The sequence below is a fragment of the Anser anser genome, assembly GCF_964211835.1.
Source record: "Anser anser genome assembly, chromosome: 1".
NCBI lineage: Eukaryota > Metazoa > Chordata > Aves > Anseriformes > Anatidae > Anser > Anser anser.
In genome coordinates this window covers 203,045,386-203,061,154 of record NC_139720.1, presented here as the reverse complement: position 1 = coordinate 203,061,154, position 15,769 = coordinate 203,045,386, and the positions used below count along the sequence as shown (strand labels likewise).

General features: G+C 40.1%; 1 protein-coding gene across 7 annotated transcripts in view; it reads right to left on the bottom strand.

Annotated features, from left to right (window-relative positions):
• NOX4 (NADPH oxidase 4) overlaps positions 1-15,769 on the bottom strand; it is a 123,054-nt gene that overhangs the window by 60,881 nt on the left and 46,404 nt on the right. For all 7 annotated transcript variants that reach the window (XM_083824044.1, XM_083824043.1, XM_083824040.1 and 4 more), the window contains one exon: positions 9,555-9,615. In XM_083824044.1, the coding sequence (XP_083680170.1) occupies positions 9,555-9,615 (61 nt within the window). The remainder of the gene's footprint in view (positions 1-9,554; positions 9,616-15,769) is intronic.

Here is a 15,769-nt window from a genome sequence, read left to right as displayed (position 1 = left end):
GTTAGAGTTGCCCAGGATTGTATCTGCCATGATGGAAGTGCTTTCCCTCTCCAGAGGAGAGACCATAGCGTCTTACTGCAAGTACGCTCTACATCTGGAACCCAGCCAGAAGAAGATAAAGAAAGCTGGAGACATACAAATCCTAACAGGCAATGGGGACAGCATTTACAAGTGATATTTTTGGCTTTCAGACAGTATTTTTGGCAAGATGAATTCTTGGAAAAACAAATAATACTTCGCATGGAAAAGGTAAATCAACTTTTAAAAAACTGCAGGGGGAAGGAGGGCATCTATTAATTTACCAAGCCATTCTAATGTGTGTATTTCTCAAGAAAAAAAATAGCTTTAAGAAGTAACGGGGAATATTATTTCATTCCCTGCTCATTGCTTTGAATTTGCTGCCCGTTTGTAAAACCTGCTGAAGGCTCTGCATGCCTGAAAGCCTGCCTGTTTTTTTTTTTTTTTTTTTTTTCCGGCTGTTTCTCATCATCTAATAAAAGATATTACCTCTCCCTACAAAACTTGCCTCTCATGGAATATTATTCTGTTATCGTGTACATTGGACTAATCTGGTACAAATGTCACAAACTATATAAATAAAAAACATCATGATATCTTTTTTTAAGCAAGCTCTGACACTTTATCTCCATTCTTAGCAAGATGTAGTTTAAATAAAGAAAAAGAGGAAGAACAAGACCTCGGCTGAGCTGCAGAAATGTGGGTTATAATGTCAGTGAAACAAAATACAAGCTGCACCCTGCCTATCAGCTGCTGCACTTCATACCAACAAACCATTTATTACTGTCACGACACACTCTGTGCTGCACATCCCAACGCACAACATTGCAATCCCATTCACATTTCGGCTAAGTGAATTCCCTCCTACAGGTTCTCCTTGAAGCACATTAGTTAATAATTAGATAATTGAGTCGTTTGTCTCATTACGAAATGCCACGTTCAGCATGTAATGTGCCATTTCAAATTTTGTTCATGATTCAGAAGCACTAGAAATTTACCTTGCAGCTTCTCATACTTTATTATAGAGTATTTACGACATTTCTGCCTTGCCTTCCTTTGAGATTTCAAAGCCTGATAAAAATCAGGTTTTAGTTACAAATGAATTTAGTGGACTGACACCCACAAAAGGATGCCCTTTTGTTAACGAATGGATTGCACTAGCAGTCTTACTCCATTCCCATTACAAATGTGTCCCCACAGAGGTACCCACTTGAGGCACGCAGAGATTCACACAACTTGAGGTTCACAGCCCAGTACAGAGCTCTGCTGAGCACATGTTTTTGTGTGTGGTTTAAGCTCATATAAAATGTGTAGCCATAAACCTTGTAAAGTCAACTTTTCTACTTTGTTTATAGCAGAAGCCAAAATATCTATTGTGACAAGCATGGAAACCTGCTGCTGGCCCAGTGTCATGACATGATGCTTTCAGATCACATTCTGAGGTGTGGTTGCTCTTTCCTTAAAGGAAGAGCGGTAAGTAACATTTCTGAGGCTGTCACACACTCACTTGTTTCCACAAGAATCTGATTTCTGCAGCTGATAATTATATAGTTGGTTGGTGACTGTTTTTTTAATAATCTTTATGACAAACCTCCTGGGGAGGGCTGGAACAGAGAAGAGCTGTGCTTGCAAGATGCTCCTCAAAAAGTGTTGGTTCGCAGACTGGCTGCATTGCCTCACAGAAAGAAAGGAAAAAGAAACAAAACAAAACAAAACACAAATTCTCCGGCTAGTGCTTGATGCATTAGAGAAAATTAATATACAAAGTCAAAGGTCTGGATGGAGCAACAGGAAAGTGTGTGCGGCCTGTGAATGGAAAGCTGGGTTGCCAGGGGCTGTAGGGAACTGATGCAGAATTTGCCTCATCTGAATAAGACCAGCACTGATTTTAATGCAGTTTGGAACAGAAGATTTTGGAACTGGTAATTGCCGTTTCAACGTGGTCTGAAGTTTTGGGTGAGGACACACAGCTGGCCAAAAGCATATCGGAGTATCAGAGTTTTTTATTGGGCACCACAACTGTCCTGTACTAAGCATAGAACAAATTCAGAACAAATGATGTTCCCTCTCTCTTCTCATCCAAGTGTTAGCCAAGGCACCAGCAGAAATAAGCAGACAGGTAAGAGAGGCCACGGAATACAAGGCAGCGTGATAGGAAGTCATCTCAATAGCCTGAAGGAAGTCATCTGAATAACCACCACTGCTGGCAGTCTTTATGGCAGGGGAGTGCTACACTTCAAATCATACCACAGCCCACATGAAAAACAATGCTACTGAATGGTGAGACTAATTCTGTATTTAAAAGGACTGTTAAAAGTGGGGAGGGTGTAGAAAGAAAAGAGCCAAATGAATCCAAGGTATCAAAACTCGAACCTTGCACAACAGATCGACTAAATGGTCAGCTCAAAGGTACAATGCTCATTTTCTGTATTTGCACCAAAAGGGGCAACAATAAAGACATATTTTCCAGTGGTGGTGGTTCTTGCCCTGAAATGAAGGACGGAAATAAATAAAATAATTTTTAAAAAAAGACAGAACACTCAATTTTGGGAACCATCACAGAGCTGAACTTTGTGCACAGAAAGGGCCTATGGACATCCAAAGGTTGAAGCTGAAAAAAAATCTGTTGACTAATTCAATGCCAAGTTTTATTTCTGGCTTATATGAGCTTCTGCACAGAAATTACTCTATAAAATTCTAAAACATCATGCAGAAGTTGGGAGCACATATAAGTAACCATCCCTTCTGATCACAAAGTCTATAAACATGAACAGTTCCTACAGCAGTCATTCCTATTCTTTTAATGTTCCCAATCTGAAATCCTCTTTTCCTATTTCATTACTTCACTTTCATAATCTGTTAAGAAAGGATCCCAGGAAGGAACCCTTTAAATCTACCTTTAAGATATTTTAAATAACACTTGTTACTAAGAATTGTGATAACTCACAATTTCAAGCCTGAATTACGTCTGCATTTTTCTTCTGTCCGAGGGAGAAGTTTCACTGAACTGGGAACAAAACAAGTTGTTTTGGAAGGGATTCCTCAGCAAAACTTGAGTGGTGTCCAGGTGAGCAGATTACTGCCCCCAGGGAAGTGCAGGCATGGATGTAGAGCTGGCATTTTTGTTGTGAACTCTTCCCATCTCTCTGGAAACCATTACACACCTGTTAAATGTGCTCATACAAAGGAACCAGAAAGTCCAGCCAGACTTTGCTTATTAACTGCATGAAGCAGCCATGTTCCTCTGCACAGAAACTGCCACAAGAAAGGGATTTCCCTAGGCATCAGGACAAAGATTAGCAGAAAAACAGGGAACGGGCGACTCCAGAACGGCAACTTTGTCTTCTTAACTAGTCAAAGACAACATATAAACGGTGATTACAAAAACAGAAATTTGCCTGGAAGCCCACTCAAATGGGCTCCACACGTCCCGGAGCCTTTCTATTTTGTGACTCTATTTTTAGGTAGAGAGTTTAGATAGAGAGGTTTTTATCTGTTTTCACTACATTCATTTAGATGCCAGCAGCTGCTACACACTAGCATGCTTCCCAGCCTTCGTTCCTGTAGGCATAAGGGTACTTAAAATATCTGAAGCATGGCAAGGAAACATTCAAACTTTGTATTTTTGGATCAGCTCCTAACTACAGCAATATCCAGGCATCCTGTGTATATTATGTCAAAACATAAAAATAACTTATATCATTCAGACAAGTCATTTTCTGTAATCATTACATTACAGGCTAAGATATACAAAAAGGCAGATTACACGTAACAGGATGCTTCAATAAAGTAGGAGAAGTTTTCCTTCAAGGGAAACTTCTGGCCTAACAATTTTGATTTTTTCCCCTGCAGAGGTAAAACTCATGAACTGCTCAACTCCGAGTTGACTCAAGTTATACTGCTTTTGGTACTAAGTCATCTGGAGTTCAACTAATGTCAGACAATCCAGGTCTGAAGTCAAAAATACAGATGTGTTCACCCTCAGCATTAATTCTTTACTCAGAGGAAAGGGGTTTTCAGCGTCAAGCCAGTGAACTAAATCTGTTACCCTCCTTTTTCTCCATTCTCTTAATCCTGCCTTTAATGTGCTTGTTTGCAGTCATAAATTAAAAAAAAAAAAAAAAATGAAACAATGTTAATAGTGATGAAGAACAAAACTAGTATTCCTTATGGCATGCTCTGACTAATTATATTAAGGTATTTTAATCTTGCAGTAATGTAACAGTATTGTTTTTATTACTCATGTCAAATTATATAAAAAGAAACACAATTAAACCTTTTTAGCACTCAATTCTGATACCTTCCTCAGAAGCATAAGTAAGATTTACTGAGAAGATAAGAATCAGTAGTCGTGAAGTTTAGCAGCAGAAAAATAACATCTATTTAATCCCTGCCATCGGCTTCCAAAACCACATTTGGATTTTGCTGGAACAACCACCAGCACCACATCGTTAACACCTTTACTGCCAGGAATTTTCATGGAATAACTAAACACAACAAAATCCATGTTACTATGGAATGAAAGAAGCCCAAATCAAACAGAGTTTGAGGTAATAGAAAAAGAGTTGAGCAACAGCTCATTGCAAGTGACTAGATAGCTTTAGAGAAACTTGGTGGTAATTATCGTGATCCTGGGACAGCCTTGTCACATCCTGCGGGCATACTTTGTAGTCATATTACTCCTTGTCATCTTCTGCTTCACACTCCTCCAGTCTGAATGAAGATCCACTGAGAATACAGTTGATACCGACTGAATGATCCACTACTTCAATATCTCTAAAACCATCCCCAGGGTTACTGAAAATAAAATATTGTTTCTTTGCTAGCTCCTATACCTGCTGCTAAATCCCAGCTAAGTGCAGCAATGCACAGTGAGCCTTGGGAAGCTTCACATCTTCTCTATATTAGGAGCGGCAAAAACTTGACAGGGTCATGAAGATAGGCCTGAAAGATTTGACAAACCCTCTTTGGCCAGACAGTTTAGGTCATGCCTCCTTCGGCCACTTAAAAGGCCTGTTTATTTTCTTCTGGAGAGCATTCAAAAAATCCTTACTCCATCTCCAGAACGTCAAACAACTGCATTAAAAATTATGTCTGTTTAAAAGCAAAAAGTTTGTGTTGTGTACTCTGCTGTCTCAGGTTTTAGTCCACAGGGAGTTAAACAAGAGCCATGTTTTCATACATTTGCCATGTTCTGTTAAAATAGTTTTGTTGTTTTTAACTGAAAAATGTTTTTTTCCTGAAACTTCCTGCTCCAAATCTGAACCTTCCAGAAAAGAGGCTATGACAATATCTGGCAAAAATTCCTATCATACCACATCACATTCAAAATAAGACAGTCAGTACCCCAAGGACCTCCTGACCACACATATCCTCATCTCCAGCAGGAAGAACCAAGCAAAGATGTATTTTCTGATGAGACCTAGTGTTTTCTATAGAAACGCATAGGTATGCTAAAATATACCTGTTCTGGTTCTAGTTCAGCACCTCTGGTTGCCACAATATTTAGCAACCTATGGGACAAAAGTCTCAGATTTAATGGGTGGTATCAAAGTGTGGTACCCTCACAGTAAATATCATGCTGCTCAGAGTGGTGGACAAGCCTTGCAAACGTCTCTATGATCATACACAACTGACGAGCAGGCTGATGTCACTACAAGATAAAAAATACTGTAGAGCACAGAGCAGCAGCAGTGTTTTAAACACAATCCCCCATCAATTTGTACCAGCAACACCCTGCAGCATAACAGCAGTGTTTTATGGCCTTAAAGCATGCAGTTCACCTCAACACCTCTGAGTGCTGTCTACTTGTTTTCCACAAAAACATGCTGCATGGCTTCAGAAGTCTGTTGTTTCAACATCATCAATATTACTTTCTGTCTAGCACCCTGAAGTTTGTCTAGTGAATGAGACACATTGTCTTGATACACGGCTGTGTTTTTTCCACTGCCGCTGAGCGGCTGGACACATCAGGCATGGTCCGTGGTTTCTCTTTTTCCCTCCGGAGATGCCAGATGGAATGTCAATTTCAAACTAAACAAGCACTGGTGCTTGAGGCAGCAGCAAGGATGGAGGAAGCACAAACCTGATAGGTGACAACACCGAGGACAAACAAGACAGTAAGCGGGGAAAAAACAACTTTCAAGAAATCCTTCTGTAAATATCAAGCCAGCTAATTTTTCAAAGCTAAAGGAGAAAAAGGTGACAGCAGAGACGTGAGAGAAGAAGAACAAAAAAGGTTTTTAAGGGCAGTTTAATAGCAAAATCAGCTGTTTATCTCATCTGTGGACCTCACAGGTCTGATCCACACACAAGCCCCTGCGGGGCCATCAATGATCCTTTGGAGTTTAGGCTCCCATCTGCCAGCTCAGCAGCAGTAACTGCCAGGCAGCTGCACAGTAAGACACGCTGGCATAGCTCAGAGGGAGAGCTAGCCCAAGCTGCACGGCTTCAGGCTTGCAATTACTGGAGATCAGCCACTGGAAACCCACTGCAAATTGAGTGCCTAAGTCCTAACGGGCCACCTGAGCGGTCCACAGCCACAGGTTTCACCTCTGCAGTACCAGATAACTGTGTTAATAGCATGAGCCACCACAATGCCATAACATGTTTTGTTAATACAACAGGCGCGGACTTAAGTAATCATGGATCTGTAACAGTAATAATTACGTTATTATGAAACATTCTTTAGTGGGTTTGTAGGAGCTGTACCACTACACACAATACCTGTTGCACATGGTAAAAGTTGTAAAAGTCATGTCAGGAACCTGTAGGTGGGAAAAAATCACAACTAACCTTCGATTAACTAATTACCTCTAAAGTAGAGATGCATATCTAGGCTCTCTTTACAATCAAAGAAGAGAAAAAGGCATGCTTGGGGCCTGGCCTGTCTCATCCTAAAAAAGACACAGCAATAGGTCAGAAGTCTACAAAGGGAAGTAGTTCGGGTGAAAGTACCTACATAGGCATCTAAATGCATGTTACAGGAATACCGATGCCTGTGTGTCTCTGTTTTCTGTAATGAACATGAAAGCTAAGCACAATACAGTTACTAATACCACCATAACACAGATGAGAAATGAAACAGCTCAGATCTGTATTGGAAATTTATCTCAGGAATGCTGCTGCCTACATAGTGGGATGAAATATTGTGCCTTTATCGAAATCTGCTCTTGAGAAGGGCAGGTTCTCAGCTCTTCTAAGCTCAGAGAGCACCATTTGATTTCGATGAAGCAAGAAATACATCACTTAGGGGTCTGGATTACTCTTAGTTTTGCAAAAGTCTCAGAGCTGTCATTTCTGAGGTTTCTTCCTCTCTTCCCTACTTCTGTCCCACATTTTGGGATATTCAAATTATTGCTTTTAAAAGCAAATAGTTATACTACCTGAAAATCTACTAAATACCTGTTCCTGTGAAAAAAATCATTCTAAAGTGGCTGCTTTCTTTCAGAAGCCACTTCTTGCAAGCTGTTGGATATCTACAATTTTATGCATCGGGATATGGACAATAAATGATTTTCCCTTAACAGCAACTTCTTATCAGTAGTTGACAATTCGATTACCTCTTATCTTTCTTCTTGACGTGCAGTTGCTTTCCCAACCTATAAAACAAAGTCACTAAGGCCACAAGGTATTCTATTCAATTTTCAAAACATGAGATTCAGTGTCAGAGACTTGACCTGAAACATAACTCGCAGAATTGGTTTGCCAGCAGTTTGTATCCTCAGCTCAAGTCCTTACAGCTAATGGCAGGAAATTGTTCCTCCTCAACATCTCCCAGGTGCAGGCAGCAGAAGCTAAAGCCAGTGAGAGGAGCAACATCTCAAGCAAACCAGTTCTCTGCATTTCACAGCGTATCTGCACGTTCTTGCGTCCCTTTAATTTAGGCTTGTAATTGAGTTCTCTGAAATAAATTGCTAACTCTCTTTGGTGTCAGGCATAAACTGTCAGGAATGTGAAAATGTGATACAAAAGAGAATCTGAATAAATAGGATAAAGGCTGAGAGAATAGGTTGTGAGAGGAGCTTAAATGACAGCATGCTGCATAAAAACTTCCCCAGACCAATATCATGTCTCCAGGAGAGGCCATTAGCGCATGCTTAAGAAAGATTATAAGGAATGTGGCAAATATAATAATCCTTCCTCAGTATCCTCCTCAAACAGTCAGAGGATTAGAGACCATTAACTGTCACAGAGCTTAAGGGAATGAGTGAGAAGAGGGCTCCATGGTACAGACGCAGGGTAAATGGCTGGGTAAACAGCCTGTTTTCCAACAGTGTGTTTGACCCAGGAAGAGATGTCCTTGTGTAGCTAAACTACAGCGAATGGTCCCTGTAACATAACAGTGTCCTAAATCTTATACAATCCTACCTAGGCAGACCTACTTCACAACAGAGCATATAGATACTGAGTTAGAAGAAAGACATTTAAATACTGTTGAAGAGCAATTCACACCATAGAGGCAAAAAACGTTCAAAGATGTCACTTCATTTGGAAAACCCATTTAGCATTTCTCCACCCTACTTGTTCCAGTAGCCTACTGTCCTCTCCCCGGTAGGAATGGTGTGTAATAACAGCATACTGGGGCAGAATTAGGCCCATATCTTGCCTCTTTCTCACCAACATCCTACATTTTATGGAAGAACAGAAAATCGGGGTAATTATGGATTATACTTGCACATGGCATTACCCTCTCAACCCTTGCTTATGAAAGTTTCAGAGACTTCCACAACCAAGTATGGACTTGGACCAGCAAATTGAACTTGGATGTTCATGGACTTACTCTTCTTGAAATTGCTCTAATTCCTTTTAGCGTGACAAGCTTGTTTGACTCTGTTCCACAAAAACATTAGCTGACACAAATTAACATGGAAAACATTTCTTCCTAAGAAACGAACAAGATGGTGTTGTGTATTTATTTTCCTTACAAGGAAATGCTATGCTAAGCAAGAAGAAAGTCAGCTGCCAAGCAATGATGACAACTATCACTTGAGCATAAAACTGTGACAGGGAGCAGGAAATTACCATTTTGCTCTGCAGGGAATCCTGGTTTACACCCATGGTCTGGAGGACATTCATAGACCAATGGAAGAACATGGAAGAACATGAAAGCAACCTATAATCTCACTGTACCGTGGGCGTTAATTAACCTGGCAGGCATCCAAACTGCTGGCATTAAAATCCTCTTATCTGAGAGCTGCACATTTCAGCATTTCTGCAGTCTCTACTGTGCACAGAGGCATTGTACAGCAGCGGCGGGCTACCAAGAAATAAGAAAAAGAGGCAGAAACCGAGGAACACTGCAAAGTATTTAGTTGTGATCAGAACATCTGTTAGTAGTTGGAGAAACATGCTATCTCAAGAAATGCACAACCAAATAAAGCAGGGGTTGCATCAAGAATGTAATAAGAACTTTGAGAAAACAAGCATAAATGATCTCTAGTAAGAGTATGTTGCAATCAAGGTAAAATTGTGCTGAAGCCAGAAAGTTCAAGTAAAGATACTTGTCTCTGAAAAGGAATTGTTTTTCTACATACCTGTCCAGTCTCCTACTACTTTAAGGTGGACCCCAAACGTTGCTTTGGTATCTGTAGGGCACTAAAAATATTAAATATATTAAGGACCACTTCTGAGTAACAAGAAAGTAACAAAATGCATTCAAAATACAGTTGTTAAGACAGAACCTGGTGTAAACAGGTCAATCCTGAGAAGCCATACCAGCAGCTATACACTTTAGAAAGCAAGTCTAGCATCAGTTCTGTTCATGAAGCCAAGCATGGCTAGTCTCCACTTGCTTTTAACCCTTTCTTCTGGTAAAGGGAGTTTGGGATGGGTTCATCTGGGGGTGCAATTTGGAACAACCACTTCACCAAGCATTACTCAACAACGGTATCAACGGAGGATGCAGCAGTACATAAGTACTTCCCCCTCCTACCGACCCTTCATTCAAAATTCATTCAAAAATCATTCAAAATCAGGAACTGCCCCATCATCCCTAAACCATTTAAAGAAATATCTTTCCTTTAAGACACTTCTGCTTCTTGAGTGTCATAATTCCAAGTTATGTGATCATTCTCACACAACTGTTGTTTTCTTCTAAATACCGAGATTTTGCTGCCCTTCCCAAGAGCTTAGAGTTCACAAAGGCAAAACACCAGATTGCTTGGCATACCATGTAATCTGCCACTTTTCTCTCACTCTGCACCTATGCCCTCACCTTGGTGCTACTTAGTTATGACTATCAACAAACGAATTGTTATTTACAGTCTTATCCACACCATGATACCTAAAACCCTCCAGTCAAGCCATGTCAAAGGTCTGAAGAGCCTTCTCAGTTTCATTCCTTATTAGACCCCAGGAGACTTCTACCTCACTGGCTAGACAACTTTTGCGGGTACACCGAATGGTTTCACAGATAAACAGGACAAGCAGCTACTCCTTGAACAAAGATTCTTCACTTTCCTTCTATAAACCAACGCAAATTGGTTTCCCTTTGACAAAAAAATATTACTGCTGCATTTTGATGCCTTTCTTAGAACCTTTTAATGACTGATCTAAAGTCCATCAGGAATCCAACAGCCAACCGATTACATTTCTGTTTCTATTTTTCTCCTCCTACAGACAAATACGAATGCTGAAGAGAGGGCTGAGATTCTAGGAACACAACTACATTTTAAATAAAGGAGGCTCCAGGAGTGAACTGAAGCCTCAATCATCCACCATGCTTGAGAGAACATTTCTTGGCTCTGGTCTGGACCATTCCCACGAGCTTTCTCAAGATAATCTCTTGTGGAGTGTGAAACCACTGGCCCCAGGGCTGAGGATCTATTCCTATCCCTCCTTATTTAGCCATAAAGAAACAGATAAAAGTTTAGTATTCACTACATCTTGGCAAACCTAGAAGGATTACAATGTCCCAGCTAGTCACTCCATTTTTATGAAGGAGAAGAGCATTCATGTTAAGAGTACTGATTACTACACAGACTCGTGTAGTTCCTTGTCATGTTTCAAGTTTTCCTACAAAATGTTGGTACAGGTACTTATTTCAGCCAGTCTTAGCCTTCAAAAATAAGGCATTAAGGGAGGGATTCAGGAAAACTCCATATAACAAGGCCTATGTTCTTTGTGGCTGGTTACACTGTCCTCCAGAACAAAAATATATAGAGCAATTCTCAACGTGAAAGTAGATATGCTGCCTCTCTGCTAGAAAGAAGTATTCTAGCTGCAAAAACATCTGTTCTCTTGGGGATCTCTATAACAGCCTTTAGCAGTTTATTTTTCAGACTGGGTTGTCCTATGGTTCCCTGCATTTCACAGGAGACTAAGTGATTTTCTTAGTCCAACCATGAAAAATCCCAGGTCAGCACATCTTCTATAAAACTGCCTGTCATTCCCTCCTGCCATTACAGTTAATGGCATGATACCCCTTGACTCAAGCCGAAATAGGTTCAAACCTATTATCCTTTACACTACCCTTAGGACTAACTCTTTTCTGCACTACTTTGAAAAATTATCCAATAAAAAAAGAGAGATTTATTTCCCTTTAGCCTCTAGGAAGCCTATTTTGATACTTATAACTGGTTATGAGAGTTCCTCAGAGAGTTCTGGAAAAATCTTATTGTGCGACTAAATCTTACCAGAGGAAACACCCATCACCAAGGCAACACAGTGTGAAATTCCCCATGTCCAAGAGAAAGAAAAATTGGAGATGGTCCAGCAGAGGGCCACCATGATGATTAGGTTGGAGAACCTGACATACACAGAGAGGTCCAAGAATATGTGTGTCTAGCCCAAAAAATGAAGGCTCAGAGCTATCCTCAGAGCGACTGCTGCCTTCCAACACCTAAAATAAAGCTATAAAGATGGAGATACTCTCTTCACCACCATGCGTGATGGCAGGACAAGGGACAAAACTCTTTCAGGAGAAACTCATTCTGTATATAATTAAAATATTCTTCACTGGGAGAACAATTAAGCATTGCAATAGGTAGCCCATAGAAATGGAAGAATTTCTATTGCTAATTCAGCTTCACAGATCCCTGGATAACCTAACCTAAGGCCCTTGCACCAGAAGGTTAGGCCTGATGATCTGCAGAGGCCCCATACAGCTTAAGACTTTGCTACAAACCTGTAATTTGAACTTTTAAGATCTTATCTACAATTTTATGCACAGAACACTTATTTTATGTCTCTCATCTCCATAAACACAGTAAGTCTCCCAACTGTAGCTTTTTCCAGACTGTTAAAGAAGATTAAGAAAAATATTCAGACAGCTTTTCAGAAGTTGAATGATAAGATCAAGTTAACTTTCAGGTGTTATTGACAGGCCATTGAGAATGTGAAATGAAGTGCAAGGAAAACATTGTCTTATATATTTAATTTTCTTCATGGAATCACAGAATCATAGAATAGCTGAGACTAGAAAGCACCTCTGGAGACTGGCTACTTCAATCCCCCTGCTCAAGCATGGTCAATGAGAGACAATTGTCCAGGGCAATGTTCAGTCGTGTGTTGATTGTCTCCAAGGAAGAAGCCTCCACAGCCCTTCTGGGCCACATGTGCCGGTGTTCAACCTCCCTCACATTAAAAGTATTCTTATGTCCAGGTGGAACCTCCTTTATTTCAGTTTGTGCCCACTGTCTCATCCTGTCTCTGTACACCGAGTCTGTCTCTGCTTTCTTTACTCCCAGTCAGGGAGCCCCAGCTCTTTCAGCCTCTCCTCATAGGAGAGGTGCTCCAGTCCCTTGATCATCTTCATGTTTGTGCTCCAGTATGTCCATGTCTCTCTTGTACTGGGGAGCCCAGAAGTGGACGCAGAGCTCCAGCTGTGCCTCAGCAGTGCTGAGCAGAGGGCAAGGATCAACTCCCTTGTCCTGCTGGCAATGTTCTGCCTAACTCAGCCAGGCCTTGTTTGGTGCAAGGGCACATTGCTGGCTCACGTTCAACTCGGCATCCACCAGTACCCCCTGGTTCTTCTCTCCTGCTTTCCAGCTGTCAGCGCCTACCATGTACCTGGGTATATTCCCTGGGGTGCCAGGAGCAGGATTTGTTTTCAGCTTACCTCCCCATCTATTCATTTAGTCCACGCTTCACCAATCTCTCTATAAGGATCAGCGTCAAAAACCTTGAGAATTATTATGCCCATTTCACATACCTAAGTCTCTGATCACCTCTTCCGTTTGATTTGCAATATTTCATCTTAAAAACACTGCACAGCTAAACACTGCTTCAAGATCCTTATTACTGTCAGCTCATACATGCATTTAAACTGACATCTATTTATGTTCAATAAAGTAAAAGTCAAGCACAAGCTGAAGTACCCTCTTGAATTGGAAATCAAGAGAATAAGTACAGGAGCCCTGGTCAAACAAAGGCTATCAAGGTGGCCTCAGCAAAATGCATGACATCCTCTCTGCAGCTGTGAACAAAAACACTGAAATTGTTTTTAAAATGTGTTTTGGCAAATAGTGCTTGGATTTCCCCCAGCTCCTTTTAGTCTGAAGAGTCCTAAAATCAAGCAAGTGACTACTAACGATATTGTGGCAAGAGTTCCATGCAGCCCCTTGTTTTCTCCTTATTTCCCAGCTCACCAAGAGAAGATTGTTAAGATTAGCCAATCCTGAAATAATAAATAAAAAATAAAAAATAAAAAATAAAAATTAAAAAACACCTGTCTCATAGTTTATTTTCCTTAAATAAACGTTTTCCAAACAGGAAAATAGTCTGTAGTAAGAATGAACACTGGACACTATTAAACAAAATGTCACAAGTTTTTCAGTAGTTCTTTCTGCACTTTGGAGAGCACTGCACGGCGCACTTTCTGCACTGTAATCAACCTCATTTGATGCACTCATTTGATTAACATGACACAATACACAAATTAACTGTAGCAGATAGGTATAATTATGTGAAGCTTTGTTAATTTTATTCTAACCTCAAGCTATCTGTATCTTCAAAAAGTGAAAGATTTTACAGGTAGGAACGTCTATGCTAATCAGGTTATCTACACCAGCATTTGGCCAGCCTCCAAAAATAATGAAGACCAAAGGAATTCTGTTAAATTTAATAGTGCTGTGCAGATTTACACCCCTGGAGAAAACAAGCTATGCTTTTAGCACAGGGAAGTTGGTAGATTTTCACAGAGTTGTTAATCACAAGAGAGAAAGTTTATAATACATATTTTTATTGTATTTTTTTCCACGTATTTTCACATTCAGAGCAGTGAAAATAGTATTTTGTACGTATGAAAGTCACATATGGAATACAGATTATTTTTTATCTTGACCAAAAAACACTTTTAAATATATTTTCTTCCTTTTTTTTCCCAAGCTAACTGTAATACAAATGCAAATTGTCACACAGGGAATTAGCAACAGTCCCTGGAGAACTTTATGCTTATAAATCAGTAAATGAATTACACTTACCAGTGGTTGTAACTCTACTATTTATGTCTATACTGAGATAAAATATAGATGATAATTTTAATTAATAATCTTAATAATTTAAGTAATGAATGTTTAACTCAGTACTAGATTAATACATACTTGAAATGTATTTTATCAGCTTTACAGACTGAACACAATTCTCTGCTGTCCTCTATGCCTTGCTTTTATGTGAATATAAAGTGAGTGAACTAATTACTATGAGATCATAGTGGTAATACTTTACACCCACTTTATATTGGTATAAAAATCTCCTGGAGGTGATGAGCAATGGAGAAATCTGTGCATATGAGAGCACGACATATAGCAAATGAAAACTATGTTGTCGGCATCTATGTTTCCAGCTTAGAACACCCCAAATATTCATCACCACTGGTATCCATTCTCAGTCAAGAATCCTGTCCACAACAATAAACAGAACACATCTTATTGAAATATTTATGATATTAAAAAAGACTAGAGTATTTTAAAACACTTTTTTAGACCTTGCGGCATAGGAGAGTCAACAGCAAGCTAGCAAGAAAAAAGAAATAATAATAATTTCTGAAACTTTCTAGCTCTTTTCTACCTTTGTCCATATGAATTGTGAAGAGATTTTTTTTTTATTACAGTGCTGTCATGAACACACCAGAATAACACTGGAGAATATCTATTATCAGGAAAAAGGAGAAGAGAGAAGGGGAGAGGAGAGGAGGGGAAGGGAAGGAAGAAGAGGAGAGATCCAAGCTATGTACCTCCATGCAGCCATGTGAATAAGGTTCCTTACAAGTTCCTGCACAGCTGCACATTTATCTACAGGCTGGGCAATGCTGGAGATACTGCTCTCAAACTGATGCACCACAGCAAACATCAACTTCTTTCTTCAGTGCTGCAGCACTGGTGGCCTGAATTTTGCCCAAAGATTTTAAAATCTGTGTCACGGCTAGAAGAGCAAAGGAAAACCTCATCTTCTCCAGTGTCAAAAACTATAAAGATCACTGCAGAATTTGTTCAAATAAAGGGAAAGCCCTTCAAAGGAGGCTTTCACTTTGCAGGAAAAAGGTGATATGATTCTAATATGGAGTTTGCAGATATCCTGGCAGGCACTGCAAACACTGCTGAGCCCCTGCTCTGCTTCCACATCTCTGCCTGCCTGTCAGGGAAAACCAGCTGTGCTGCAGCCCCCTGCTCCTTCAGCCCATCCTTGCTCCTGACTCAGACAAGCCCTTGCACAGATCAAGGAAAGCACATGAAAGACATGAAAGAGGCAGAACTTGTCAACTGACAAGAAAACGTGAACCTCAGGAGCTCAGTAAGCTGTAGCTTGTCTG